Source organism: Odontesthes bonariensis, chromosome 8 (genome assembly GCF_027942865.1).
Source record: "Odontesthes bonariensis isolate fOdoBon6 chromosome 8, fOdoBon6.hap1, whole genome shotgun sequence".
NCBI classification, from domain to species: domain Eukaryota; kingdom Metazoa; phylum Chordata; class Actinopteri; order Atheriniformes; family Atherinopsidae; genus Odontesthes; species Odontesthes bonariensis.
In genome coordinates this window covers 19,228,765-19,244,319 of record NC_134513.1, presented here as the reverse complement: position 1 = coordinate 19,244,319, position 15,555 = coordinate 19,228,765, and the positions used below count along the sequence as shown (strand labels likewise).

The following is a 15,555-nucleotide window of genomic DNA, read 5'->3' as shown; positions in this document are numbered from 1 at the left end:
GGATACGACAAAAAAAAAAAAATTTGTCCGGCAATGTGGTTCAGTTGGGAACAAAGAGAATATTAAGTTTGAACAAAAAGTCCGCGAGGGTAATATGAAGGGTAATAAGTCAAAGGATACCCTCATCTGGTGGAACGAGACCATCACCAGGACTTTTTGGGTGGAGACCTCTGTAGTGGGAGTATGTGCCGAAGCAAGAACACATTTTACACCGAAAGGAGTCACAGAAGTTTGTGGCCAAGCGTAACAGTCTGATATTTTACAGCATTTCACAGAGTTACCCAAACTTCTGGAGGCTTCTTGCCAATGAAAACAGCTCCAGCCGCAACACCAAAACAGTCAAAGCACACTCACCCTGCCGGAGGAGCGACTTCTGTTGGAGACCACGGGCGGCGGCAGCTCCTCGTCGCTGGAGAAGGCGTCCAGAGTTGTGGCCGTGACATGTTTCTTGTTCTGAGCGGTCAGGTTTTTCAGATAAAGCTGCACGTACACGTCCTTGGTCGGGTTGCCGCTCGGCAGTTCCACGTTGTGAGCCAACAGCTCGCTCTTCAGCTTATCCTTGGTGAGCACAGACGGGTCGTCCAGGTACTCCGGCATGTCGGCGTGCATGTGGAGGGACAGAGTTACCGTGGCTCGACGGGGTTAGCTAGCCAGCTACGAGAGGGGGAATGGAACAAACGGAGGGGAGGTTTATTCTGAGCGGGACGGCTGACCAGCGCCTCTCACCGGATTTAATTCGCCAAAGCAACGTTTTTTTTTGTTCAAGAGGGAAACGTATGCTACAAAAAAAAAGAAGAAAAGGATAACGAATTATACTTGCTTTGGTTATTCTCACTTCCTCCTCTTCCAAGAAAGCAGAAATGAAACTGGCACCGGGTGAGCTGCTGTTTTTGGGAGTAAGTATTATCAGACAGCTTGATGCTACTGTTGAGAAGTGACCCGAGCCGGAAGTGGCTGCCAGTGAAAACCAGCTGTGATTGGTCGAACGTCATGACAAGACGCTTCCTCATTGGTCGCGTCTATTGAAATTGAAGAACCTGCGACATATTCAAACACGGGATCCTGCTTGTTTTTCACCAAGTTCGGCTAAATGTGACTGAATTAAAAATCATTATATCGTCTCGCTCCATTTTGAACTGGCAAAGTTAGTATTCCTGTATTAAACCCCACAATGCTACATTCAATTTTACTGTTGCATAATACATATCCCTGTTAATTAAAATTATCCAAATATGTCCAGGTTTCGCTCCGTTGATCATGTGTACAAGTGCTCTGTACACTAACTTTGCCCACTGAGACTGTGCTAAATTTTGTTGCCCCTCTCCCACTCCCTATGTGTAGAGTCAAGCTCATTAAAAATATTTCAGGCAGTAAGATCAATTCCCCCAAAGGCTCAACTACTAACTGTGTTTATCTCTTTCAGTTCTGTATTGTTTATGATCCTCTCATTATAGTTTCTTTGAAAGTTTCTACATTACACATTTGGATTATATAAAGGCCTTATTGCCTCATACAACTGGCAAAGTTGAAATAGTTAAATCAATAAAAACACCAAACTGCTTTCCGCATTACTTACAGATAAAACCGTAATGCATTTATTTAACCACCGGACACAAATAAAGACAAACCAAAATGGAAAACTGTGTGTGTTTTCTTCTCTTTCCACTTTGACACAAAACAATATTCTCTTTTATTTGGACACTTTATATACTAAACCAGTACAACAGCAGCAAATACTCAAAGTCATCTTGTTCGAAGAAATGAAAGCGTTTTAACTTCAGTACAAACTGTGCAACTACCTCCAGTATTTTTTGGAACTATGAACTGAAAACAATTGACTTGGTCCAGCTCATTAAAATTTTAATATTGAAACCAAATCTGAGCTTTGCATCATGAAGTTTAGAAGGAAGTTAAAATAAGTCAAAGTCATCAGAACTGAGCTGATCAGAGAAAAAGCAGGCAGCGATGAGCCTCCACTCACAGCTCTACTGCTTTACTCTGCAGCCCACACTGCCCCCTAATGACTCTTTAAAAGAAAAACAAGTGTGTGCGCGTGCGTGTGTGTGTGTGTGTGTGTGTGTGTGTGTGTGTATACACGTGTGATCATTGGTGTATGACAAACGGGGCAGTCATAATATCAACATCAGTTCCTGATGGATGGAGATGCTCTGGACTCTGTTCCGTGCTCTGGCCTGAAAGAACACACTGGAGCAACCCTCTGCTCATCTCTTTTCTTTCTTCCTTTTCTCCTATCTGGTTTCCACACGTGGCGCTCTCTCATCAGGCCTTGATCTCAGGGGCTGACGTGTACAGCTGCTCAGAGTTCTCTGTCCCCAGGTCCTCTGCGAATACAAAACAAGAGGATGGATTACAAAGAAAAAAGAAAAGAAAAAAGATTAAAAAAAAAAAGATAGTATAGGCCTCATTCTGGTTGTTAAACTTGTTGGTCGTGGACGTCTGAAGATTATCAAATTCAGAACAGTAATTTCACACATAGTTTGTTTATCTTAAGGAACCCTATTAAGTCAGCAAAATATATCATGACCTGTGCAGCTGAGTCTGACAAATGATGTCATCATGTTATAGAACAGTTACCGTTATCCGGTTCACTCAAGCTGTGGAGGTTAAATTATGGGAAATGAAGGATCCTAGGCTCTGTTTTCTCTTTCATCAAGTCTTTTAACCTTTTGGATACAGGTCGTTTAGGCCATTGGCGTTTAGGCCCCCCTGCAGTCGTTTAGGCCAGGTATGAGCAGCTGAAATCTTTATTATTGTACATTCGTTATTATAAGATATACGTCAGCTCTACTGGTCTGTCTGGGTAGCCTACATATCTATGGTAAATTATTTAATAACCTACTTTAGTGTGGAAACGTTTTTTTTTTTTTTCATTTAATAAATGGTGATTTATAAACGGGCTTCTAAATGATTAGGCTACAGCATTATTGTCCAACAAATGTGTGCATGTGGGTTATTTTCACACAACGTTTGTTGGCAGTTTTGCATCTCCTCTTCCAATTTCCAAGCAACTCGCAGTTCTCTTAAGCATCTTTCGTGCACTTGTGTGTGTTTTAATGTTTATATCCTATGAATAACTGCAAAATAAACATGGCCAATATTTAGTGAGCATGTGTTCATATATAGTCTAGCCATCCAAGCCATCGAAACGACTCTCACCTGACTAGGGTTAGGTGTTGGTATGCCGGGCGATTTGTGCTGGCGTAGACCAATTAAATGTGCCAGCTGTGAACGAGGCGAGGGTATGGAATGTTAACCCATCAAAGCACTTGCAGCTCTGTATGCAGAGCGATTACTATCCGCGCAGATCAATGACACACATGCCAACCAGCCATCTGTACATTTTCGCGCGCTCTCTCTAAAAATAGATAAACCAGGGAAGCAATTGTACACGCCCCAGCTACTGCGGAAATGATGTGATCAGGATTCCAAAAATATTCTCACAAACCACGAATCAAACTGGCTTCTGAATAACAAATTATAAGGCATTAATAATTATTGTCCAACGAATGTGGTGTTTCAGATCAGTCACCCTTTCGATGACAATGCATGCTTATCTTATAAATCACTATTTTACTTCTCACAAACCGCGCAAATCTAACGGGCTTCTAAATAATTACAGCATTATTGTCCAATGAATGTGGCAATGCGGATGATTATTTCCACAATTTTATGAATTTATAAATCACCATTTATTAAATAAAGAAAAACCTTTCCACACTAAAGTTGGTTATTAAATAATTTACCATAGATATGTAGGCTACCCAGACAGACCAGTAGAGCTGACTTATATCTTATAATAACGAATGTACAATAATAAAGATTTCAGCTGCTCAGGTAGCCTGGCCTAAACGACCTGCTCCCAACCTTTTTGTTACCCTAAAGCTCTGTAAAATGACAACTTAATTGTCCAATTAACTCATTGGCTGCCAGCCATTTTCAGTTCAGAGACAACCATACTGCCAAGTGTTTTACAGTATTTTGACTGATTTTCCAAGACCCACAGAAAAGTGTGTCTTATGACTATGTACACACCAAAATTACCAAAAGAAAGAGTAGACTCTCTTCTTTCATCAGGAAAAAAAAGTTTGTTTCTACCATTTTCAGTCCTTTAGTAATAGACAGTAGAACATAGGTTGGTTTCACCAAAAACAGCTGTTTGACCAAAAAAAATGGAGAAAACACGCTTTTTTTTGTGCAAAGTGGCACTGCTGCCACCTTGCGGGTAAGTTTGCCAGTACATTCTCTGTTTAGTGTTTACAAGCCTAAGATTTAGTGACGAACTCCGCTAGATTGTCCCCCAGCCCGCTCCGTTAAAAAACACAATTGACGTCTATAGACGTCAATGGCACTGAAAGAGTTAACAATTCATTATAACCAAACCCACATTAGAAGATGGTAGAATAAGAAAGTGAGATCTCAAATCAGGTGGTGTGTTTACTTAAAGCCAGTATTTTATGGCTGTAGGAGGATCTGCATTAACTCAAACTTTTCCACTGCATTTAACATTTTTGGTATTTCTTTGTCATAACACATTTCTCAATACATGATTATCTTGCATAGCATGTATGTCAGAGTTTGAGTTGGAGTTACCAGGAAGAACACACTTCCACAGGCCATAGGTTTTGCCCACTGCCGTCTGCCACAGTCGGAGCGTGCCGTCCTCAGAGCCGCTGGCATACAGCTCACCATCAGGACTGAAGCGAACACAGTGCACCGGGCCGAAATGGCCTTTATAGGACTCTGAGAAGAGGAGCAGAACCAGTTATAAAAGACAGAGCTCAAAACTTTGAGCTGAACAATTAATAGGGATGCTGAAACTGTTGTGAAATAGTTTGTCAAAATCAAATAAATCTAATTACACACACATACATACATATACACACACATATATATATATATATATATATATATATATATATATATATATATTTTTTGGGCAACGATTAAAATTTTTAAAATCTAATTTATCACATGATTTCCCTGATTAATCACGATTAATCGCATTTGTATGCAAAATCCAAAAATGAATTCAAAAGTAGTGTATAGCTTTTAGCATTTAGTTTTATTTTAAATGTGCTGCCATATGAATGAAAGTGCCATAACATTTGTTGTGCAAACACACTTTTAACATCAGCATCTTTATGTAGTTTTTATGTAGAAGCCTCGCTCCACTGTCTGTTTCCTTGAATAACTTGCTGCTATCAGTTGTGTGTTTTGCCTTTAAGTGATATTTTAGACTGGAACAACTATGGTCAGAAGACAATTCAACTTGTCAGTGGTTACAGATGACTTTGTTTCTGTCGACTCCGCCGTCTGGAAGAACTTTAAAATGAAAATGGCCGAGTAAAAGTTCCGTACCCTTCTCCATGTTTGGTGGATCCGCCGATTACTTTCTTTTCCGGTTCCGCAGCAGACAGCAACAGACTTTTACAAAATAAAATAAATAATAAAACCTGCGCTAATGCGCGATAAAATATTTATCAGCGTTAAATAATTAAAGAGTTAACGCGATAATAACGAGTTAACTCGCCCAGCCCTAATATATATACTGTTGATATAATAAAAAAAGTAAAAGAAAAAATAAAAGCCAATCACACCTCCCTTCAAAGGGGGCTTGAAGCTGTTTTTTTTCTTCAGTGAAAGATGGGCTGTGGCTGCCCAAAGGCAAACCTGTTTAAACATTAGGAGTTTAATGAAAAAGGTTTGTGCTCCTCACCCAACTCTTCCTTAGTGCTGTAGTCAAACTTGTAGAGCTTGAAGTCCTCGCCGCCGGCAACAAAGAAGTCCTTCTCTGGATGTAGGGAGGCTGAGTTGATGGGAGCCGGGGCCTCCACAGTCTTAATCAATTCCAAGCTTGATAACGTGAAAGATTATTGTTGGAAAAATAGGATTACCATTTATAATAAAAATGATCAGATAGCCAACAATGTGCAGGAGGTACAAATAATGCTTTTAAGGAGTAATTAGCAGCAGTTGTCTCTCATTTTTATCTAGTAAGAGAAGGAACAGCAGGGGTTGTAGAAAACAAAGAAGGAGCTATTTAGTTTATTCTCTGTCGTATGTTTACAGGTGGACGGAACTTATTATTCGTTCCTCCGAGTGCGTTTCGCCCGAGCGTCTTTTAGCGACGAACCGTCACGAACCACAGCGAAAAGCATTATAATTTCTGTCTGTTGTGGTTTTGTAACATGGAATAAAGAAGCAGAAATAGACAGAAGATAGAAGAAAAGACGGAGGATTCCAAAGACATTTAGCAGCTTTTGTGATAAGCAGCAACGAGGTTGGTGAGCTGTTGTTTATATTCATCTGCAGTGAAGGTGTAATTTGTATGAAGATTGTGTTCACATGCGCCATTTTGAAGTCATTCAAGCAAGCTGCAAAGTGTTTAGCTTAATCTATGCTATGTTATGACGAAAGATGTACGAGACATGCATACGGCAGTATCTTTTGTTCATTTATATTTTCTTTCTTTTACCCAGTTCTCACGGGTTGACCATCAATAAAGCCCAGTATTTTGATAAAGAATATCTTGCCTCATGCCTATCACTGGAGGAGCTACACACTGTGTAAACTCTCCTTTGCAAAAATGGAAAAACTTGTTAATACAACTAATATGAGGAATCCCGTTTAAATGGTTTTTGCTGTATTTTGAAGTATTCTTTCATTTCATGATGTTGCAACAAAATAAAAAAAGAATAAAATCTGTCCACGTCCTCTGGTAGTTCACAGAGATCGGACAGAGTGGATTAGTGCTGCATCAATGTGTGCTTCCATAAAGCAAGTTGGCAAAGAGGAATCTGCTAAATGACAAGTTCGATGATAACAGCAGTGTACTGCACTGCCACGTCGCCCACTTAAAACATGCCAGTTTGGCTCTGTGACTTTTGGGCTTAGAGGAGCATCGACTTTAACCCCCTCCATTCCACTCCTTTACTTCAAAGAAGACAGCAATGCTCCACACCGCTGGATCAGCTCTGATCTGAATGTGCGTATGGGTACATGGGAGCTTTTCAGCCCAGGATTTAATCTCTGTTGTTAATTTTTAGGGACACTTTATTAAGTTTCTCTTAAAGAGACATTCAAGTCACTCTAAATCATATGGGTAATTGATGTGACAGCACTCACTACTTTATAGAAATGGCAAAACACGTTTAATTTGAGCTCAATGTAAAATGGGAGGATTCAAACAAGAGCAAATGTCATGTTGTGTTTAACTTGCCAAATGTCTCCCAACCATGTAAATAAAATCTTTTAGAATCACATGTCTGTAGACTGGACTCGTACAGACTGTAGAAGTACTTCTGTCCAATTTGTTTATTCACGCGACTTTTACACTACAATACACCCGTCCGTCAGCAACAGGCAGAAAAAAAGAGATGCAACTGTTTCTGTAGGACTCTGTGGTGAGATGGCAGCATACCTGAGAGCATTGTAGAAAGCAATCGTCTTTCCATATGTGATCACAAGAACCTCTCCTTCAGCAACATACTCCATACTGCTCACGGATGTCTCAAATGTCAATGTCTTCACCATCTCCATAGAGCTCCTGTCCCAGAGCCTGGAGAGACAGACACACAAACAACACAGTTTATAGCATCTATCACATATTGGTTGCGTTGTAGAGATGAAATAAATAAATAAATAAATTACACATGCCGGCTTGGAGCCGCATCAGCTTTGACGCTCCATTACCCCCACTGTTCTTTCACATGTGAAAGAGGCTTATTACATATTGCCATCTTTTACCAATCCACTGTAACAGACTCAAGGAGTCAGGATGGAATTCAAGTTACAGTCAGTCTTGAAGGGATAATCCGGAGTAAAATGCACTTTAGATCGATTTACGAGATGATTGGGAGTACATACGTTGAGTTGACATCAAAATCATGTCATTCGGATGTGTTTTGAGAATTTCGATTTGACCGTTTTTGGCCAAAAGTCGTTAGCCTGTAAGTCAGAGGGGCATATCGTATCGCCGCTACAAAACGCTATTTTTATACCTCTTCTACAGCTCCAAACAACATAACACTTACGTGGTAGTGAGTAGAGGGTCCCTAAATCCAAACCGAAGTGTCCCGAGGTCTTCATGTGGCCGGATATAGAGTCCAGAATGAATTTAATCAAGCCAATACCTGCTCTCAATCAGAGCCCCTTCCGTCAACAGGAGGCTATCTCACGCGAGACATCACGTCACGTGATGTTTCAAAATTCCAACCTGTTAGTAAGCTAGGCTTTGCTGTTGCATACAACTTCATTTCACTTTCGAAAGAAATACTGGACTATGTTTGTAAAAAGAACGGCAACGAAATTGTGACTTTCCAGAGCGAGTTACTCCACACTCGGCAATCAACTCCTACGGACTCACGGACGTGATGTCTCACGTGAGATAGCCTCATGTTGACGGAAGAGGCTCTGATTGAGAGCAGGTACTGGCTTGATTAAATTCATTCTGGACTCTATATCCGACCACATGAAGACCTCGGGACACTTCGGTTTGGCTTTAGGGACCCTCTACTCACTACCACGTAAGTGTTATGTTGTTTGGAGCTGTAGAAGAGGTATAAAAATAGCGTTTTGTAGCGGTGACATGATATGCCCCTCTCACCTCCAGGCTAACGACTTTTGGCTAAAAACGATCAAATCAAAATTCTCAAAACACATCCGAATGACATGATTTTAATGTCAACTCAACGTATGTACTCCCAACATCCCGTAAATTGATCTAAAGTGCATTTTACTCCGGATTATCCCTTTAAGGAAAGCAAAAGAAAACCCGTGAGGAACCAATGCACTAACCGGATGGTTTTGTCGTCCGCAGCTGAGAGGATCTGCTTGTCGTTGTTACACCACAAAGCTTTCTTTATGGCGGAGCTGTGACCTGCAATCTCTTGTGGTGCTGGAAGACACATACAAACCAGTGTCATACTGGGGGAGGTACCGACCACAGCACAACTTTCAGAAAAGTAAGAAGAATCGAATGGGAAGCATGATTCAACCTGCCCATACAAAGAAGTTTTACATGTGTGGTGGTGTTCAGATGGTCGTAGTTACACGATTTAATCCTGGTCAAATTAACATGAAGACGATTCATGTCACATATAAAGTAAGAGACATGGAGACCAATCATGTGTCATCAGTATAGTTCATCACGGGGAGTTAAAAAGACCTTCAGTTGGATTGAAAATTTTACAGTTAAAGGGATAGTTCGCCTCTTTTGACATGAAGCTGTATGACATCCCATATTAGCAATATCATTTATGAACATTGACTTACCCCCTGCTGCGTCCTGTGAGCCGAGTTCCAGCCTCGTTTTGGCGTTGACGAAGGTAGTCCGGCTAGTTGGCTGGGGCTTAAAAAATACCTCACAATCGCTTGGCACTATTTCTCTCTCCCTTCGTATCACTACGGGCTGTGTAAACTGTGCAGACCGAGCAGTCCCCTGCTTCCGAGCAGTAAACACCGTAACAGGTGTGGCTATCGCTAGGTGGCTGAACACATTGATATGAAGGGAGAGAAAATAGCGCCAAGCGATTGTGAGGTCTGACTTTTTCTGGAGAACGATTTTGTGATGCAAATGGATTACTCTTTTGAACGCATATTGTTTTGAGAAGCAAAACGCTTTATTTTTTAAGCCCCAGCCAACTAGCCGGACTACCTTCGTCAACGCCAAAACGAGGCTGGAACTCGGCTCACAGGACGCAGCGGGGGGTAAGTCAATGTTCATAAATGATATTGCTAATATGGGATGTCATACAGCTTCATGTCAAAAGAGGCGAACTATCCCTTTAAGTTATACTCAGTGACCTGAAGCACTTGATTTTCGGAACTTTCGGTGAGGAAGCAGCTTGGTTCTCTTACTTCAAAACCATTGTTTTATTTGAAACATACATATGAGTTTTCAATTATAGAGAAGTTTATGTTTGTGTGCGTCGACCACGATTGGGATTAGCAGGCCACGTTTCAAAGAAAAAAAAAAAGAAAAAAGTTTGCTATTGTCACGCTGACCTACCTGCTTCAGGGTTGCCGAGATCGTATAAGCGCAGTAGCTTGTCGTTTCCTCCCGTCAGCAGACAGGTGCTGTCCTGAAGAACGGAGGCAGAGATTTACCACAGAGCTCCGCAGAACGAGCTACCCCCCCCCAAAAAAACATATGCAAATAGAACAAAACTCTTGTTCTAATCACCAGACAATCTATTATTCAATTTTTGTCATTTTCATTCATTGTGACTGATCTACTTTAAGACTCACCCAAATCTTTGACATTTCATTTTTGTTTGTCCCACTACATGAAACCAAAGCAGATATCTATTTTTGTTTTATTATTTTTAATATGAACAACTGAAAACTGTTAATTATATTATTATACACATACAGCTTGAAAATGTATTTGTGCAATACAATATTTTTAAAGTGTAAAGCTCCGAGATGCTCAGCAGTTTCAAATGAAAATAAATATAGTCTAGGTACAAGGCCGATGTAAACATAAATAAGCATATAGTCATGCAGTGAAAATGAGTGCGATTTACAAACATGCGAGGACGTGTTGATCCAGAAACTGGACTGACCTGAGTAAAGTTGACAGTCTTGACGATGTGTTTGTGCGCCAACGAGAGGACCTCGTCTCCACTTACTGCATCCCACACCTTTCTGGAAACCACACAGATGATCCGTTAACTGACATTTGCCAATGTAGCAGTAGTAATTTACATGGTTAACATGGAAAAAAAAAACAATGTCAACATCAAAGTATCTCTAGCAACAAATATACAAAACTAACCACTTAATCTAAAGTGGGGTTATACGTTTAATCTCTGGCCCACAAAAAACTGAATACACACATTTATGACCACGTCTGTGTGCGTCTGCAGCAATTCAGACTTACGATGAAAGTGATGTGTAAATATTAGAAGGTCTGCCTTGGTTCGATTTCAATTGCCCATTGCTCCAGTACAGAAGCACAGAGCTCATTCAGACATAAAGCTGACACATTCGGTTACAGTCACATTTTGGGAAAGCAGTGCCGGCTGCAGTCTGTGCAGGCTACAAGTTGGCAAAGGTTTTCTGAGAGGATGGCAATCCATCGCCATCAAAGAAACTCACATCTGATGAGGAGTGCAACTTTAGCCTTTTCGACACATGCTTTGCAATCTTGACATTTTCAAAAGATGTTCTGGGGCAGCAACATGTGAAAAACAAACATGTCTGCAGCATTAAGAATTTTGGGAACATTTTTAAGCCAGCTCCTTAGTAAAAAAATCTCTGGCATATCAGCAGATGTGACAACTGGCAAAGCAGCAGTTACTGCAAAATACTGGTGTGAGTGTGAAACCTGCTAAGAGTTGTTGCTTTTTTTCTGCTGACCTGTATGTTGCTCTGCACTTGCCCATCACCACTGTGGATCAATTGGAATACATTAAGTACTGATATAGACCCAAAATGCCATGAAATAGCCTAAAAACACCATTCTCGACAGGCTGTAAACAAAATGTTGCAATTTCCTTCACATTCTGATGCAAAAATATGTGCGTGGAGATTAGAGCGCATCGTGGGCACAGAGTCTCCCAATGTGGGGCTTCTGCAGTACCGGCGGGTGCAGTGTGAGGACCTTAATTTTCGACGTCATCTTATAGCAATGTGTTTAAAAAGCACTCCACTTTCTGCACTGTATGCATGTTATTACATGCCAAATGGTTAGGGTAAAGGTACAGGGTGGGGTGCCATTATTTCACAATACATATAGCGTCAATTTAGTACTCTCCAAAGTAGCTATCACGGCAAATTAGGGTCCCGATACCGCAGCCTCTGGTTCTGCAGAAGCCCACTACTCAAATCTCCAGGCGTGAGGAACATATAAACAGCAACTGCTAAATAAAATTAAGACCTACACTGGAAAAAAATGTCCCTCCAAAAATAAGTTAAAAAAAACAACAAATACAAGACGTTTTTGCTTGAAATGAGCAAAAAATCTGCCAATGGAACTAGTGAAAATCGGCTTGTCAAGATTTCTTGAAATAAGATGCGATATTTAGGACTTTTGAGTTAAAAGTGATCTTGAAATTAGCTTAAAAAAACTCTTCAACTGTCAAAAAAAAGCTTTTTTCATGTGAAATATGACTCAAAACAATTTGTTTTCAAGACTTTTTCACTTAACAAGATATTCAAGATGTATTGTATCAAAACAAGTCCCCATATCTGGCTGAAATGGTACTTGTTAGACAATTGTGTCTTATATCAAGTGTAATGAGATACTCAATGAGAAAAATATACTTGGTAAGATTTAGATTTTTTCCAGTGTAATATCCCGAAATCCTCCAGGTGTGGGAAAACAACTTGTGATCAGAGCAGGAGCATATAAATACCCTTGACTACAGCACTCGATCTAAGAATGACCCCTAACTGTATGCTTTCCCACCGGAGACAATAAACAGATGTTAATGGATGTTGGCGGGTTCTCTGTCCAGTCACGTGAGAAAGTATTCGGAATGATTTGAGTTATTTTAACTTTACAAGTGGCAGGTGTCTATTATCCCCCAGTGCTGGACAGAAGTGGACTCACGCTGTGAAGTCAGCAGCGGCGGTAGCTGCCTTGGTGGCGTCTGTGTTTAGAGTGGCTCCCCAGACAGCACCTTTGTGACCCAGAAACGTTCCTATCCAGTCCCCTGTGTCTCCCTGGCGCAACATGGGCTTGCCATCTGACAGAAGAAGAAAAAAAAAAAAAAAAAAAAAAAAAGAGAGAGGATATGGATGAAACAGATCACAGTACAGCAGCACCAAATCATCCTGAAGTCAAGTGAAATCTGTTGGGGGAAACGGACCACTTCACTTGACTGAAGTTTAAATAAAAAACTTTGTAACAGCAACAAGTGTGTCATTAAGAACACATTAAGCACAGTGATGTCTATGAATAAAAAGTGTAAAACTGAAAATAGTAAATACAAATAGAGCTGAAAATGTAGTCCAATAAACACAACAAAATAAGAAGTGAAGCACTCCGATTTTAGCCCACGTCGAGGAGTCAGTAACGTTCAGCCTTCTGTCAACGGTTTAAAAAAAACCTAAAATCCTAACGGACTGATCTGACTCACCCTTGCAGGCGCTGATAAGGAAGTAGCCATAGGGAGTAATTCCACTGAAGGCCAGGTCCACCACAGGCCGGGTGTGACCGGAGCAGGTGAGAGGAGTCTGTCTCATCGCCATGGTCCCAGCCGGACAGAAGACGGTTCGCAAGGGGAAGGAGGCAAAACACCGCTAGCGGCTAGCTAACTAGCAAGCTGAGTGGGCTAACACGCTAGCAGGGAAACAAAGTACTGCCACAACTTGGTGGTTAGTTTCCGATGACCAGCAGTTGGCCTCTAGTCAAACTGTAAATGGGAGAGGTATAAAGGTTTTTCTAAACCAACGTAAGGCCTCCTTCCAGCAAAGGAATGGCTAGCGTGCTAATAGCTACAACATTGCAACTAACTAGCAACGTGCAACGCGGCGTAACTACAGTAGAGACGATATAGCCCGGTATGCTCCGTCAGCCGCAAAAAGGATGAAACTTCCGGTTTTTTAAATTTTCACAATAAATCTGACCACCTACTGGGAAATATACACATACAGAGAGAATTGTACCCACTTTATCTAAGTTTTTTTTCTTTTTTTTATATCTAAAAGCTTTCACTACGAAGAGGCGCTGTGTGTCTTCCGTTGAACATCGGATACACGGTCCGGGGCATTTCCGGTCGGTGCAGGAAATTCATTTTAAAATGAAAAATAATAATAATAATTGTGATTCTTTATTTGCAATTCAACTCTCGCCCTACAGAATTTAGTTGGCAACAACGTCCAAAAGTAAGAAAACACTTAGTAAAATCAAAGTAAATCAAAAAAATAAAATACAGAGATTTAATGTCAAATAAATTGCTTCTTTTTTTTTTGTTGCAATATCCAAGGCTCGCTTGGTTTTTATATCTTTCAATACCTTTTTAGATTTATTGTCTCATTCATGAATATTAAGAACAGTGGTTTGATATCTAAGAAACAACATTGTGGATACATTCTTTGTCCATAACAACAAAGCTTGTTGTACAATAACTGCCTTTTCCTATCCATCATTATAACACCAATTACATATAACTAAATTATAATATGGGTGCTTGATAGTCTTTCTCAGAAAAGACTATCCAGTCACTATTATTGTGACTGGGTAGAGAGAGGTATTTGGTCCCCACCCAGTCACAATAATAAAATGATTTTCTTTTAATCATTATACATCTGTTATTCCAAATAGGGTAACTGTGAGGAGTGTAATTGCAGGAAATTTGTATCAGCTCTTCATATTACAATTAGACAGAAACGTTTGGAGGTTTGCAAAGTCAGAGCGAGGACATGCCCCTCTAACAAATCCAAAATCCGAAAATCACACTTGGTTAAGTGAATCAAAACGGCCATCTTCGAGTTAAAGCCTGTATTGGAGTGCTGTAATTTGCTTCACTGTATTCAAAACATGGAAACTGAGAGCAATTTTCAAGTGACTTTGGTTTGGTCTGGTGGAGGCTGGTTGTTGATTATGAAAACAAAAAGTTGTGGGCAAGGGAAAGCTAAAAAGGATCCGAAGAAGAAAAAAAGGCCACGAATGTCCGTGAATGGTGACTTCTGGTGAACTTTGGGGAAACAAACTGAGAAACTGTCATCATGGGATGTCAATATCAACATCAATACGAGTAGTAGTCCAATCTTTATTTTTCTTTTGTATGCAACACAGACAACAGGTATGTGCCTAATATTATTGATAACTTCTTTGGATTACTATGTTATGGGACTTTACGACTGGACTTCTATTAGATGACACAACTCTATATTAATATATCGGTTACAGTTTTGCATAGAGCTGAGAGTTTACAGTTTACATCTTAGAGAATATTATAGATCCAAAGGAGGGACGATGAGAAAGACAGAACCTTTAGCTGTAATCTAGACCTGTGCATGTGTGTGTAAGTGGTCTCAGGATGAATACATGACATTCAAGCACATACATGTTTGTGTGTATCATATGGACCTCCTATATCTTCCTTTTTTTGCGTTGGAGCTGAAGACTCAAACTGACCCTCTGTTGTTTCAACACAATGTTATGAAGATGACGGTCAGTGTTATTCTTCATATTAACCGACTTGTGCAGCATTCTAATTAATAATCAGCTCGAGGGCTCCAGAGCAGTCCCCCAGCACAGAGACAGCCTTCTGGCTCTTATGCTGCCTCCCCAACAGATGGCTGCAAAGCAGATTGAGCTCGTCACCACAGATTTATAGAATACATTCAACATTTTGGTGCTGACGATGAAGGATCTTAGCTTTCTCAAGAATTACAGTCTGTTATGTCCCTTCTTTGACAGCCTCAGTGTTGCATTTTCAGTCCAGTCTGCTGTCCAGGTGAACCCCCAGGTATCTGTATTCATTAACCACCTCCACCTCTTCACCTTTGATGGAGACAGTATTTGGCTATGCTCCTGGTCCTTCTAAAATCCCCATGCAGATGAGAATGGGATCGCTGAAG

The 15,555-nt window shown here is 40.5% G+C and overlaps 2 protein-coding genes across 2 annotated transcripts in view; both read right to left on the bottom strand.

The window, feature by feature from the left end:
* tmpoa (thymopoietin a) overlaps positions 1 to 951 on the bottom strand; it is a 34,520-nt gene extending 33,569 nt beyond the window's left edge. Inside the window, exon 1 of the mRNA XM_075472011.1 lies at positions 355 to 951. Within this exon, the coding sequence (XP_075328126.1) occupies positions 355 to 609 (255 nt within the window). The 5' untranslated portion in view covers positions 610 to 951. The remainder of the gene's footprint in view (positions 1 to 354) is intronic.
* A 609-nt stretch (positions 952 to 1,560) lies between these two features.
* Positions 1,561 to 13,728, bottom strand: strap (serine/threonine kinase receptor associated protein). Its single transcript, XM_075472010.1, has 9 exons — positions 13,107 to 13,728; positions 12,578 to 12,713; positions 10,587 to 10,668; positions 10,031 to 10,103; positions 8,818 to 8,917; positions 7,442 to 7,579; positions 5,738 to 5,874; positions 4,612 to 4,761; positions 1,561 to 2,342 (listed from the first exon to the last, which is right to left on the bottom strand). The coding sequence occupies exons 1-9, from the start codon at positions 13,216 to 13,218 to the stop codon at positions 2,281 to 2,283; spliced, it is 990 nt and encodes a 329-aa protein (XP_075328125.1). The 5' UTR covers positions 13,219 to 13,728; the 3' UTR covers positions 1,561 to 2,280.
* Positions 13,729 to 15,555: the final 1,827 nt, after the last annotated feature.

Coding starts and splice junctions, on each gene's coding strand:
- strap (XM_075472010.1), bottom strand. CDS start 13,218: ATGGCGATGAGACAGACTCCTCTCACCTGCTCCGGTCACACCCGGCCT. Junction 5,875..7,441: donor GCTTTCTACAATGCTCTCAG/GTATGCTGCCAT, acceptor CACGTTATCAAG/CTTGGAATTGATTAAGACTG. Junction 2,343..4,611: donor GTGGAAGTGTGTTCTTCCTG/GTAACTCCAACT, acceptor TTGTATTCGCAG/AGGACCTGGGGACAGAGAAC.